Genomic DNA, 14,660 nt, shown 5'->3' on the forward strand with positions numbered 1-14,660 from the left:
TAAATTTAGAAATCACTTTTTTTTTTTTTTTTTTGCGTTTTCCATACTGTCCCAACTTTTTCTGATTTGGGGTTGTATTTATAGAATGATCTCAAATCAATTCTGTATATTTATGTAGTCAACAGGCAAAAGCAAACCAAACTAATTTGTTTGTACTCCAATCAGAAATTTAAGTAGTCGCTGTTAAAGGGATAGTTCATTCATAATTCAGCCCTTCGTTTCAAACCTGTATGACTTTCTTTACTCTGCAGAAACCTTTTTTTTTTATACAATTGAGTCCAAAACAACTGATTTTTTTATTGTATTTTTATTCTTCTTGTGTGTTCCACAGAAGTAAGTAAGTCATACAGGTTTAAAATGACACAAGAAGTATCTCTTTAGGAAAAGAACCAAGTCATGTATAAACCAGTTTGTACAAGACATTCAGAGAAATAAGTTAACAAAATTACAAAAGGTATATAAGAGTATTGCAAACTATGAGTGCAAGAACATCTGTTTTTGTGCCTTGGTAAACAGTGATTGTATCGGCTGGTAATTATCGGCCTTTCCAGTTGACGTTTGAAATTTGACACAAAGTATAAAGAGCATACATGCCTGGCAAGGGGTGTCCAATGTCATCCAGAGATATAAATTACATTTTACTTTATAGCTAATTGCACATTTTAACCAATTTGTTCAGTATAATTGGTTATTTTGCCCCTCATGCCTTCTATAAGTATTAATATAATTTCTCCCAATCTGCATTTACCTCTGAATGATCCAAAAATGTATATAGTTATAACATGTTTTATGTTTTCAATGCAAGTATGATTATTCCATGTTGTTTACAGTCAGTTAATGTGCCTTATTTAACACTTCCTGTTTTTGTGTTAATTGTTCCTATTCCATTTTTATGTTATTTACAGCTGGAAAATTGGGTCTCTGATCCTACTATTAAAGGATGTCACATGACATGGAACAGAAGTTCTGATAATCTTTTCTTCTCTATTGTGATATATAACTGTAACAGCTTCACTAATGAGAGAAAATGTAGGGCAAGACTTCATTTTGTCCATCTTGAATTGGTTGGATTGTTATTTGCTTTTGCTGCGATCTCATGCGAGTGACAGGTTATTTTCCCCATCGGAGAAGAGCTGTTGTTGCAAGTGAGAGAGAAAATTATTTTGATTTAAGATTGAAGCTCTTAACATTCCTCATCCATCATCCAGTGTTCCTCATGACTGAACAAAATAAATTCCTTTGTGTTTTTGTCTAAATATTTGTTGAATGATCTTTGGTACTGCAGATTAGTAATTATATATTTTTTTTTACTAGTAAAATGAGTTTGAGTAAAAAATATTTACTCATATGTAGAGGCTAATCTCCCATCGTGCCTTTTGAAAATAGTGGACTGTGGAATGGATGCTAATCCATCAAGGAAACGTTAGGGTTAACCCTAACTGAAACTGAGCATAGAGGAAGTTTGAGAAACAGAAAAAACTGGCTCTTTGAGAAGTGAGAGTTTTACACGTGGATAAGAAGTCTATTCTCAGATGACTAGTTTCATTTCAACACTTCAATAACCTAAACAATTATTTTGGTTAACAATTATGTATTGTTCATTATAAACATGTTTAATCCAGGCATGACAGTTTACTATTGTCCAGGACTTAAAAACTTCCCAGTTTTCTGAGGACAGTCCTGGTTTTTGATGTCCTGGAGCAAAAAAGTCCGACATAGTTTGCTGGTTGAGAAGAGAGCAATCATGTAGTGATCATTTTCATCAACAGAGGGGGTTACAAGTGACACTGATACCTCTACTTACCTGGATGAGGTGAACGCCTTACTATTATCAACTAGACATGTACATTTTCTGAAGAAAATGTGAGTGGTGCTTGCTGTATGCAAGAGAGCAAAACCATAATTCTGGTTGCTAGGGGACCGGATAGACCGGATGTCTGTCGAAATCAAGAGCCGAACTCACATGTCTCTGCATACGTCTCAGTCAGCTCCCTGGTTCAGTAGTCAGGGCACTGATCAGGGAATAAATCAATGGGCTGACTCCCTGATCAGTGCACTGACTACGGAGCTAGGGAACTGATTGAGACGCACCCTAAATTATGTTCTGATTCATACCATAGACAGCAAAAAAATACTCATACATATCTCTCATCTATTTTTCAATGGAAGTCTATGGGGTGGTTGCTAGAGTGTGGCTATGAAGATTTTACTTCATTACTTATTGGCTTCATGACAAGTCAAATGAATGTGAGCGAGGGTTAGAGAATGAAAGAGAAGGCCCTCTCTCTGTCTGTGTGTTTCAAATTCATGAACATTTTGTCGATGTATGTTTTGTTTTGTTTTTTGTTTTTTTGTAGGTCCCATCTCTTAGAAAAGTCATTGCACACCTTTCCTCAATAAGCCAGTTGATTTGATACCTCATTCATGGGTCTGATAGTGTGGGACGAGTTACGCACCAAAGTTTTGTCCTGAAGAATAATAAGTATGAGAAATAACAATAGTATCACCACTAATTATTAAAAGAGCCACCATTATCGGTTTCAAGGTAGTCGCATAACTTAAAACAAAGTAATACTGAGTATTTATATGTAATATAAAACCGGGCCTGACCAGGATGGGGGATTGTTTCGCATGCAATTTTGTCACAATGCTTTAAATCCCCCACATACATCTTAATTATATTATACTGCAAAGGTAAAAGTACACCCCAATATGAAATGGGGTGGGGTGTGATCAGCTACAAAATTACACAAACAACAATACATTTGCATAAAACGCAAATAGGCCTAATTAGGAATAATAATGACATTTGGATACAAACCAAAAAAATATGAAAAGTTAAAGTTGTAATGAAATCTTAAATACAGTTAAACAATGTTCTTGTATTTTTTAATGTGTAAGGTTAGAAAAAAAACTTTATAATAATACTGTTTTGATCAGAGTATATCCTTTTATATTAGTTTGACAGTAAATAAAAAACAAACGCTTAAGAGAAAACCACTGTATAGAAGCTCCATCTCTCATTCCAAAGCCTCGGACCAAGACACCAGATCAATATCATGAACATAAAACCCATTTGGTTTTTTAATTGTTTATTTAAAAGTCACTGTCCCTTTAAAATCTCCTCGAATATTTGGAAATATAATTCCATAATCAAGCAGAACTAATAAGCAAAGCATATTCCTAAATGAGCATAATTGTTCAAAACAATTCCACTTTCTGCAATGAACAGAGAAAAATAACATGCTTCTCAGGTGGACGCTTAAACAGATATACTCAAGCTAACCATTCCATGTATTCATCATACATGACAATTATGCGTTTAAAATTAGACAAACTTTGGTGTAGACAACAGGAGACACTTGTATAAAAAAAAAAAAAAAAAAAAAAAAAATCCATAGCAAAATAACTCAATTCACACAGCAGTCAATTGGATACCTTACTTAACCTACCGAATAAAAATCCCTTCTTTCTGTCTGTCATGTATCAGTGGGAGTTGTGTACAAAAGAAGTCTCTCCCTACACTGACATTTTCATTTGCAGGAGCACTAAATAGTTGGAGTGGATAACTGGTTAGAAATAAATGAAAGGGCTGGCAGAACAATAATGTAGAACTAATATACTGGAGAGGAGGACCACTGAGAAACAGGCCTGATTAAGTGGGAAAGTGCTTGCAACTTCTTTAAACAGAGCTGCATTTTTTCCCCTTTGAACTGAGCCACAGATCTAAAGACATTTTGAGCTTGAATGAACACTGCGTTCTTTTATCGCTTTTAGCCCGCAGTGGATACAGCTCATCTCGAGTCAAATCAGTGGGAAAAGCTACTGTTTTAGGATTGGGGTGGCCCGGAGATGGAGTGTATATCATCAGATGATTATGAACTGAGAAATAAGGCATGTGACTGATATGAGTATTTGCCATTAGAGAGTGGTGGTCAAATAATCTACACGTTCTGAACCTTCATGGCATCCTCGGGCCAGCTGTATGAATCCAGAGTGAAGGAGTCGTAGTCAGCGTTATAGACATGGGACAAAACAAAGGCCTCTTTATCTTTGGGTTCAGGGTAACAGGAAGCAATGCCCTGCTTGTAGGCATGGTCCACAATCTACAGGGAAAAAAGGGAGTTTGGGAGGAAAAAGTAAAACAGTAAATTAACAAAATTATAGCTTTACTGCAGAGTAGAGTGACAAATGTGCTCATGTTTGCTAATAAAACTTATGCAAAGACAAAAATCATCCATTTGTTAAAACTTTCATTGGGATTTTTAAGGAATATATAACCAATGTTTACAAACTTCATAGCATCAAATCTTTGGTAGACACTCAGCAGTTTTGCTTGAAACTGATTTTAGTTGAGGTGAAGTTTACTTTGTTACATGCTAGTGTTTTATTGTGGTTACTACAATATAATTCTGTGTGTGATAATACATTTAGATTTTTGTGCTGATTTTAGCTGACTAGCATTAGTGCTAACATTTGAAAAAGCTCACCAAGGCTGCATTTATTTGGAAAAAAAATACAGTAATATTGTGAAATACTGTTTTCTATTTTAAAGGTCCCATTTTTTTGAAGCTTTGATTGTGTTTACAGTGTGCAATATAACGTGTTCATGTTTCGCGTGTAAAAAAAACAGTATTTTTCACACAATTTACTTATCTGTATAGAGACAGAGCGTATTTAGGCCACGCCCACACCGGGGGGGAAAACAATCCAACGCTCTCCATTGACTTTGCATTGCAGGAGGCTGCCTCATTGTCATTTCGGACTTATAACAAAAAACAGAACAATGTATAAAAGCTGATATGTGACAAGGTGTACAGCAAACAAGCTAAAAAACACAGAAATAAGTTTTTATAAGCTGTCGACCCAAAAAAACGAGCGTTTAAGAAGATAAAAGTGGATACAGGCAATACGAAGTGACGCTTCAGCAGGATGAATGGGTAAATTTTGGGATCCTGACACTCAGTATGTCTCAGTATGTGTATGTGTGCAGTAAACATTTTGTCACTGTTAAGTCAAATATCCAAATGTCCATTTTATATATGATATTTCCTGTCGTTGATTACATTCCCCTCTAGTCGCCGTAGTTATCAGTGTAATATGACCTGTAGCGCTCTGTCTCAATGGCCTGAATCCACTTTTTTTGTCCTTAAACGCTCGTTTTTTGGGTCAACAGCTTACAAAAACGTCTGGGTTTTTACCTCTGGGTTTTGTTTAGCTTGTTTGCAGTTCACTTTGTCACATATCAGCTTTTATACATTGTTCAGTTTTTTGTAATAAGTCCGAAATGACAAGGAGGCAGCCTCCCGCAATGCAAAGTCAATGGAGACGGTTTGATTGTTTTCCCCCCCGGTGGGCGTGGTCTTCAGATTATGACGCGTGTCGCTCTGTCTCTATACCGCTGTTTTCACTGTTCTAAAAACGGCTTGAAAGATTTCCATGTTCTATGAAGTCCCTCCTTCAGAAATACGTAACAAGTTCTGATTGTACCAGCGTTTCCCGTGTTGTGATTCGACAGCAGCTTAGCACACGTTGCCCGAAAAGGTCACGCCTCTTACCATAACGGGGAGATGTGCTCAAAGTACAGCGTCCCTGACCAAAGAAAGGTGATTTGACTCCGGGATGAAAATAACTGTCTCGATGACATGGCGACAAACTCACTACAAACGCAACCGAACGCAACACTTCCTCTTCTCCACGTGGGAGAGCAACAAGACCACGCCCCCTTTTTTGCGTATTCTTGTGGGCGGAGGTTAGTCAACAAACTGTTCTACTGACGTCATTAAAGCAGGATGTACAGGGATGTAGTCCAAACCGGCCGTTCGCTGTAGGCTTTGAAAGGGAACTTCTGTTAAATAAAATATCTCGCTTGGCATTGAACTTTGAGCTTTATAATTTTACAGGTATTATTTATGCTCTAACAGCAACATTACACACTAACTAAAGTTGGAAAAATGGGATCACGAAGAACAGGACCTTTAATATATTTTAGTATATTTTACTCCAGTCTTCAGTGTCACATGATCCTTTAGAAATAATTCTGCTGATTTGGTGCTCAAGAAACATTCATTATTATTATCAATGTTCAAAATATTTGGGCTGCGTAATATTTTGTGGATAAATTTAAAGATTCTATGGTGAATAAAAAAATTCAAAATAAAAATCTTTTAATTTTGTTGGGAAAAAAAAACAAAACATACTGACCCCAAAATTTTAAACAGTAGCGTACTTTGCTATATTAATAAATCTCTTAAATTTAGCATGATCTTATTCCATAATTCTCATGGGTGCCAAAATATGTACCACATAACCAGTCATAAGAGTCAATTTTTTTAAATTGAGATTTATACATTACCCGGAAGATGAATAAATAAGCTTTCCATTTATGTATGGTTTGTTAGGATAGGAGAATATTTGGTTGAGATACAACTATTTAAAAATCTGGAATCTGAGGGTGCCAAAAAAATATATATATATTCTAAATATTGAGAACATCGCCTTTAAAGTTGTCCAAATGAAGTCCTTAGCAATACATATTACTACTAATACAACATTTTTGATATATTTATGGTAGGAAATTTACAAAATATCTTCATGGAACATAATCTTTAATTAATATCCTAATGATTTTTGGCATAAAAGAAAAATCGAGAATTTTGACCAACACAATGTATTGTTGGCTATTGCCACAAATGTATATTTGCGATTTATGCCTGGTTTTGTGGTCCAGGGTCACATAGAGAAAGTTGGCTAAGAATTAATCTCTTAATTTAATACAGCAACCACTTTGTTATGTGTGCTAATACATTTTGATTTTAGTTCACTAGCACTAGCACTAACATCTGAAAAAGTAACTACAGCACTGATTTCCTGAAATCTGACCTGACAGCTCTTACAACCTACTTTGCTATATTAATAAATCTCTTAATTTAGCATGGTCTCATTCCATATTTGTTATGAGTGCCGAAATGCAGAGTTGGCTAATGAGACCTGTTTTTGAAGTAGTAATCATCATCATCATCATCATCATCATCATCTGCATTTGGGAACAGTTACTGACCTTAACAGCAATTTTGAAGGACACTTCTCTGATGGTGTTCAGAGGAGGGTACAGTCTACCCTCAGCCAGATTCTCCTCAGTAACCATGTCAGATATCGCCTAAAAGAGAAATCAAAGCAGTTATTTTTGCTTTCACATTGAATACATTTGTAATCATTATGTTGTGTACTGAAGCACAAATTCACGTTTACTATTGTTGCATCTTTACTCTTCATGTGCATTTACCTCTGCTGTAGTAAGGAAAATGTCATCTGATATGTGGCGAACACCACAGGCGATGACTCCCAATGCTACTCCAGGAAACACATAAGCATTGTTTCCCTGGCCAGGGTAGAAGCTGCGCCCATCTGCCAAAGTGACCTTTTTAAAGGGGCTTCCGCTGGCAAATATGCCCCTTCCCTGTGACACACACACACACACACACACACACGTGCCCTTTTAACTGATGTGAAGCATTTGGTCTGAAACTGCTATATGGGATTCTATTATAAGAGACCAGTTTCACCAGTTTTATTCATTTGATTTCAGTGACTTACTGATTACCTCAGTAAGCGTGTAACACTGCTCTGCTGTGCACTCAGCTTTGCTTGTGGGATTGCTGAGGGCAAAAATAATTGGACGTTCGTTGAAAGTAGCCATGTTCTTGATGATCTTCTCAGTAAAAGCACCACTTATAGCAGCCACACCTGTAGATGGGATTATGAACAACAAACTTCATTAAAAACCATTTGGTAACACTTTATAATAACTACACGCTATAAATCATTAGTTAAGCATTAGTAAATAGTTAATTCATAATTTATAAAGCATTAATAGACATTAAGCAGTTTATAAATACATCTATAAATGCTTTATTCTTGTTAATAAAGCATTTATTGACATGTATTTCTACTGTAATTCATGATTAATTCAGGTAGTTCTAAAACATTTACTAGTTGTCAGTAAACTATTTCTGTGAGCTCATCTAAAGTGAGGACGATTTATGCCTTGTAAAGCTTTTACAAAGGAGATTTAAAGGCTCAGTTCTCTTCTGAACAGAACACAGGAGAAATATAGCACAGAAATATTTATTTCAAAATGCAAAAATGGAGACTGTACAACTAGTAACTTAATATAAAATTAAACCTCTTCAATGTCCTATAAAATAATATTCCTTCCTGTAGACTGACAGAAAACATAACTGCAGTAAAATGAAACAAAGCCTCTGCAATCTGATATAAAAATACATTTCTGTAAAGTGTAAACTTTGCTGCATAAAAATGTACCAGTGGATTGCCAAAAAACGACAAATAAAATGTAGATAAACCACTAATATAATAAAATATTTGGTAAAACAGTAAAAGTATTATGCATTTAGCTTTATAAACAGAAATACATTGGCTTTTGTAAAAAATCTAAACGTGTATGCCCCCTAGTGGCTTCAATATGCCATTGCAATTCTTACAGTATATATTAAAACTATTAACATTCGCCAAACTATAAAACACATGAGATATATCTGCAATCCTTCAGTTTCATAAATAACCAAATTGGCCCAGTACTCATTGTCAAATTCTGTAAATAAAACAAACTTATGTGTGTTTAAAACAGTGTTGTTAATAACTTGTTATTGTTAACTAAAATTAAATAAAATAAAAAAGTTGCCTTGGCAACTAACTGAAATAACGTGATGTACTAAAATGACTAAAACTGAAATAAAAATAAAATAAAAAGGTAAATGGAAATATTTTTTATTAACTAATAAAAATGACAAAGACATACAATTAATGAAAAAAATATATAATCAAAAACTATATAATTACAATTATAGATTTATTTTAATTATAAAAGCCCATTCAAAATATTAATAAAAGCCATCATAGTATATAAATGATACTAAAATAACACTGCTATAGAAAGGGATCAAACACTCCTTACCAATTATAGCTGTGGGCTTAATAGTTTCCACCACTTCCTCTAGAGTCTTTATGTGTGGATAATCATGTGCAAATTCTTCCTTCTCGTGATTCAGGTGACTTCTGCCCTAAAAGGCCAAATGACACAAAATAACAGTTTTGGTATAACGTTTAATTTTGGAAGTGTTCAAATGCAGTTTATTGCTGTAATTTATGCATTTCAATTAAGCCTACGAACATTTGTATATTCAGATGTTGAGTAGGAGGACAAATATAGCTTGAATGAAAGAAAAGACAAAAAAAAGACAAGCTAGTGTAGGTTTGATTGTTACCTTGACAATTAGGCCTTTAGAATCCACCATCCAAATCCTCTTGGCAGCCTCATCATGAGATATGCCTTCCTTAGCCATGGCCATTATCAGTAAGTGAGCAATGCCCAAGGCAGCCTAATCATGTGATAGACCAAGCACATCTGATAATCCTGAACAAACTAGTGTAAAGGCCCGTTCACACTTTACACCAAGAAAGATAACTATAACGATATTATTATTTGTTTATTCTAATCGCACGCTGCAGTTTTGCCATTATCGCTTTAAATGCTCGAGCTCTTAAGAGCAGAATGTATTGTGATTGGCTGTTTTTAATTGTTCATCAGCTGCAACAAATATCATTCTGAAAGTGATTCTAATGATATCGTTATAGTTGTGGTGTGGTCTCTGCTGTACTTTTATATTTAGAATAATTTTTAGAACAATATCCTTATCATTAGTTATTGTCCTTGGTGTGAATGGGCCTTAAGCTTTATGGGTCTTCTCCCTATTCAATTGTGAAACATCTTTAAGTTGAATGAACATTACCTCTCCTGCTCCCTGAAATACGAACTTGTGGTCAGAGAGTTTATTCTTTGTGATCTTAAGAGCAGCAAGGATCCCAGCAACAGCAACAGAAGCGGTGCCTGAAAAATGTGGAGAAATGGCTCTTGATTAAAGTAAGACTATAATTTTCCATTATAAAGAATACAAATCATTACAGTAATATAATTGATATTACAGTGTGCATACTTACCCTGGATATCATCATTAAAGGTGCAATAACGGTTGCGGAATTTATTGAGAATACGAAAGGCATTGCTGTTGGCAAAATCCTCAAACTGAATGAGACAATTCATCCCATACCTGAAACAAAATAAAAATATAGCCTGTTTTTACAGTCTGGAAGTATTTCACACACACAATCTTACCCTCTAGTCAGGGCCGTAACCACCATAGACATTGAGGGGGACATCCCCTCCCAATAATTAGAAATGGCCAAATTGTCCCCCCCAATATTTGAAATTCTTGCACTGCTCTGCTGCACTTCATTATGCAGCGCTCTGTACGTTGTTGTTAGGATGACAAAAAGGTTTAAAAGTTACATTTTAGTCTGGTTTGTCTCAGTGGTCTAACAGCGCTCGTCAATGCCAAAATGATTGAGATGGCCAATCAAATCAAAGTAGGCGGGGTTTACGTTCTCTTTTGGCTCTTGCAGTGCGCAGTCACACACAGACAAGCGCATCAATCTATCGCTTAATGCCACTTTTCGGAGAGAGAATCTATTCTTTCCGGTGAAATCACAAAACATAATGCACACAAACATGTCCACTCCATGCTCTTAATATACAATCATTGATGAACATCTTTGATATTAATGAAGAAGGGAAAGAAAAACGATATGAGAGCGGATTAGAACCTGGAACCTTGCAAAAATTCTACCATCAGACCACTAGGGAATTCGAATATTGACAGCAGATCTATGTATTTATTCACTAATGCGAAGAATCTCGGGACTAATAATATATTTGACGCAAATGAATGCAAATAGTCCCAAAAGGATTATTTATTTCCCAACTAGAATTAGACCTAGAATTTTGTTCACTGTTCTGTTTCTTTATGCTTTATAAAAATTAAAAAATAATTAACCAGATCAATGAACAAATCATTTGTTAACTTGATCAACTGATTCACTGAAAATATCAGCTCAAAACAATTACTTGAAAAACATGTTGAGTAAATGATCTTTCATTTCAGAATTTTAACATCAAACATACTTGTCAGTGACAGCTTGCATGAACTCATCAATGAGGTCATCGTATTCTTTGCCCCTCACTCTTTTGTGTTTTAAGCCGATGTACAAGGGGTCATCCAAGAGGGTCTGAACAAAAACAGAACAGAAATAGGTTAAGAGAAGACAACATGACAACCATGTTTGTAAATCCAATAAAACCTATCAACAACAGAGTACAGTTACAGTATACACTACCATGTTTCGGGTTAGTAAGATTTTTCGTTTTTTGAAAGAAATAACGTCTTTTATTCAGCATATTGCATTAAATTGATCAAAAATGACAGTAGACATTTATATTTTTACAAAAATATTAAGCAGCACAACTGTTTTTAACATTGATAATAATAAGAATTGTTTCTTGAGCACCAATATTAGAATGACTTCTGAAAAAACATGACACTGAACACTAATGGCTGCTAAAAACCTCAGCTTTGCCATCACAGGAATAAATAGCATTTTAAAATAGATTACAATAGTTTTATTTTTAATAGTAATAATATTTCACAGCATTACTGTTTTACCGTATTTTTTTAATCAAATAAATGCTGCCTTGGTGAGCATAAGAGACTTCAAAAACAAAATCTTGCTGACCCAAACCTTTGAACAGTAGAGTAATTATGCTAATCTCGTTTTACCTGATTATCAGTGCCTACATCTAGCAGCACAGGCAGGCACTGCTGAGGTGGCACTCCTCCACATGCTGTATACAGAGCCAGTTTGCCCACTGGGATGCCCATTCCATAGCTGCCCAGGTCTCCTAAGCCCAGGATTCGTTCTCCATCCGTCACAACTATGGCCTATTAAATGCACATACAATGAAACGTCCATCTACTAGCACTGAATGACACTTTATCAATCTGCACATACCTTAATGTCCTCCTCCGGCCATGAGTTCAGCATGGTGGCAATATGCCCCTTGTCATGGATGGTGATAAACAGCCCTCTAGAGGAAAACAAAAAAATGTGTTTGTTTTTTCCCATGCAGCTATGAAAAACTGGTTGGACTGGTCTGAGTGTTTATAAAGCATTTAGATTCAGAATAGGTCTGGCTAAACAAGTCGTTCCAGGTCCAGAGAATGTATATACCTCACCTTGGTCTTCTGAATGCAAGGCCATACTGCTGGCAGGCCAGGCCCACAGTAGGAGTATAGACAATTGGCATGAATTCTTCAATGTCAGAGGTCAACACACGATAGAAAAGCTTCTCATTCCTGTCCTGCAGGGTCATCAGCAATATGTACCTGTAGAGTTAGAACGGGTATTTTGATTATGAATGGGGAATGGACCAACAAAAGCATCATGGCATGGATCAGGCTGAGTTTTTCCTGAATGTTTCAACCGAAGTTCGATTACTTGTCGAGAGGGTTAATGCGCGTCTCGTAGCTCTTCATGACACGAAGCACTTGCACATCCTGAGAGAGGAAACAGGGAGGAAGAAGGCCGTGGATTCCCAGCTGTAACCTCTCCTCCAGGGTGAACGCCATGCCCTGTTAACAGCACCATAACGTCATTAAAAACATGTGACAGCTGCGAATGTAAAAGAAAAATGCACACTCCTTCTACAGTCTGGTTGGAATACAAATTATCACCCTGCAAGGGGGCAAGCTTCCAGCTTAGGGTAGATGCATCACATGTTGGATCTATTTATTTCTGACCAATGGGAAGTAAGCATGGCCACCCTCCCCTGTTAGATTCTCCACTCACGGTTTAGGTCTAACAGTTTCCATTCGACAAGGCCTTTAAATTCTACACTTTTAATCCTACCCACAAAGTCTTTTCAAACAGGATAAAGAATGTGAAAGAAACATGTACATAGACACATTTCCATGACCCAGTCAAAGGTGCTTTGCAAAACTCCTGAGTCACATCCTGCAACAATCCTGCACTAATTTTAAGAAGCATATTCAGAGCCTCTCTTCTTAATGTTTCATAATGCTTGTTGGCAGGGGCCAAAGTCAGCATTCAGATTAAAGATCTCACAATGCCACTTTTATATGTTCTTATCTCTGGGGACTTTAGCATTACTTGTATACATTACATTTTATAAATGTTATAAAATCATATCAAAGCACCGACTGCTGATAATCTAATACCTGCTTTGTCACGTAGATCACGTTTGGGCCCTAAAGGTGCTTACTTTGTTGAAGTGGGGGTTCCTGGTGATATCATAGCCTCGTTTTTTGGTGAAGACCATGCCCTTGGAGCTCACACCTGTGTGACAGACCCTCACTGCCCCTACGATAGCAGGAGGGAGTGACAGGGGACTGGAGAAAACCCTGCACAGCGCCAGCACACTCTTACCCGAGAGAGAGTTCATGATTCCTGCAAAATGAGAGAATTCAGGTTCAGAGATTATTCTTTTAGAAAATGTATTATGGTGATCATAGTTTCCACCAAAAAAACAGGGGTCAGTTGCATAAACAGTCACTAGGTTAAGACTATCTTAAGAACTAGTCTGACCAACAAGCAGTTGACCAAGGTAACAATCAAATTAGACTAATCTACCTGTTTTAGTAGCTTACTTAAAAGTAAGATGATCAACTAGTAATGCAAGTCTAAGCAGTTTTAGCAACTGGTAACAGGCTGTATTAATAGCTGGTTTTTAGCTAGTAGGCAACCAACAAACCACAACCCAAAATAAAAGCAACAAACCAGCTATTAGATGTTCAAGCTGGTTTTTGCAACATGTTAGTTGATCATCCAACTAATGACCAGCTACTGTACCAAATTAAGATGGGTTTTCAAACAAAATGATTTTTTTAGTAATCAGAATAACTGTCAAAGCGATCATAAACTGTGGCCACCATGGTATGTTATATTATAAAGGGCTGCCGCGGTGCAAAGAATAAATCACTAATACAAATTTTGCAGGTTCATCAACTTCGTCCTCTCCGACTGTAAACAAGGCCTTTAGGTAGAACACAAATAGCCACACACATGCCTTATTGTATTACGATTTGTAGAAATTCTCTACGCTTCTTCAGTTGAACAACAATAAATGTTTGGGGCTAAATGCACATTACAGCGAGGTTCAGCATTGTCATTGTTCTACAAGACATTTGTTTATAAGCAAAACCGCGTACCTGAGAACAGCCAGTCCACCGGCACCTTCTGCTTCACTAGGTTTAATCCAAACGCTAACCTGCTCCTGCTGCTGCTGCTCTCCACTGACGCGCGTTATCTGTAGATGATGTTTAAATCGACTGATATGAACGATCCAGGTTTGTTTGACTTTGCCACTTTCGCTTCCCAAAAGCTCTCGCCTTGGGCCCGCCCCCATTTGGATAGAAGTGGCCAATAGGATGAGGCGATGCGAATGACGGAGTTCCCATATAAACCGAAGATATGTAGCCGCTCCCCCATCGTTTTGTTTGTTCAAACGTTTGCAATTTGCATTTAAAGGGTAACTAAACCCTAAACCAACTTTTTTTAGTTAATGATCTGTAATACTGGGGCTTTATTAATGCTGTTCATTGATTCGAGTAAATGTTTTGACATTTGAGTATAAAGTGTTTTAATTCTATAAAATATGGTGTAAAACTGCCAAAGTGCTGCCCTCTTAAAGGGTTAGTTCACCCAAAAATGAAAATTCTGTCATTAAT

General features: G+C 36.4%; 1 protein-coding gene across 1 annotated transcript; it reads right to left on the reverse strand.

Moving 5' to 3' along the window:
- Positions 1 to 2,870: 2,870 nt before the first annotated feature.
- On the reverse strand, positions 2,871 to 14,313 carry me3 (malic enzyme 3, NADP(+)-dependent, mitochondrial). Its single transcript, XM_079820817.1, has 15 exons — positions 14,142 to 14,313; positions 13,196 to 13,380; positions 12,412 to 12,545; positions 12,150 to 12,299; positions 11,926 to 12,001; positions 11,694 to 11,855; positions 11,042 to 11,145; positions 10,021 to 10,130; positions 9,813 to 9,910; positions 9,288 to 9,401; positions 8,978 to 9,083; positions 7,604 to 7,746; positions 7,286 to 7,459; positions 7,061 to 7,159; positions 2,871 to 4,106 (listed from the first exon to the last, which is right to left on the reverse strand). The coding sequence occupies exons 2-15, from the start codon at positions 13,373 to 13,375 to the stop codon at positions 3,945 to 3,947; spliced, it is 1,812 nt and encodes a 603-aa protein (XP_079676943.1). The 5' UTR covers positions 13,376 to 13,380; positions 14,142 to 14,313; the 3' UTR covers positions 2,871 to 3,944.
- Positions 14,314 to 14,660: the final 347 nt, after the last annotated feature.

Source organism: Gobio gobio (genome assembly GCF_949357685.1).
Source record: "Gobio gobio genome assembly, chromosome: 7".
Taxonomy (NCBI): Eukaryota; Metazoa; Chordata; class Actinopteri; order Cypriniformes; family Gobionidae; genus Gobio; species Gobio gobio.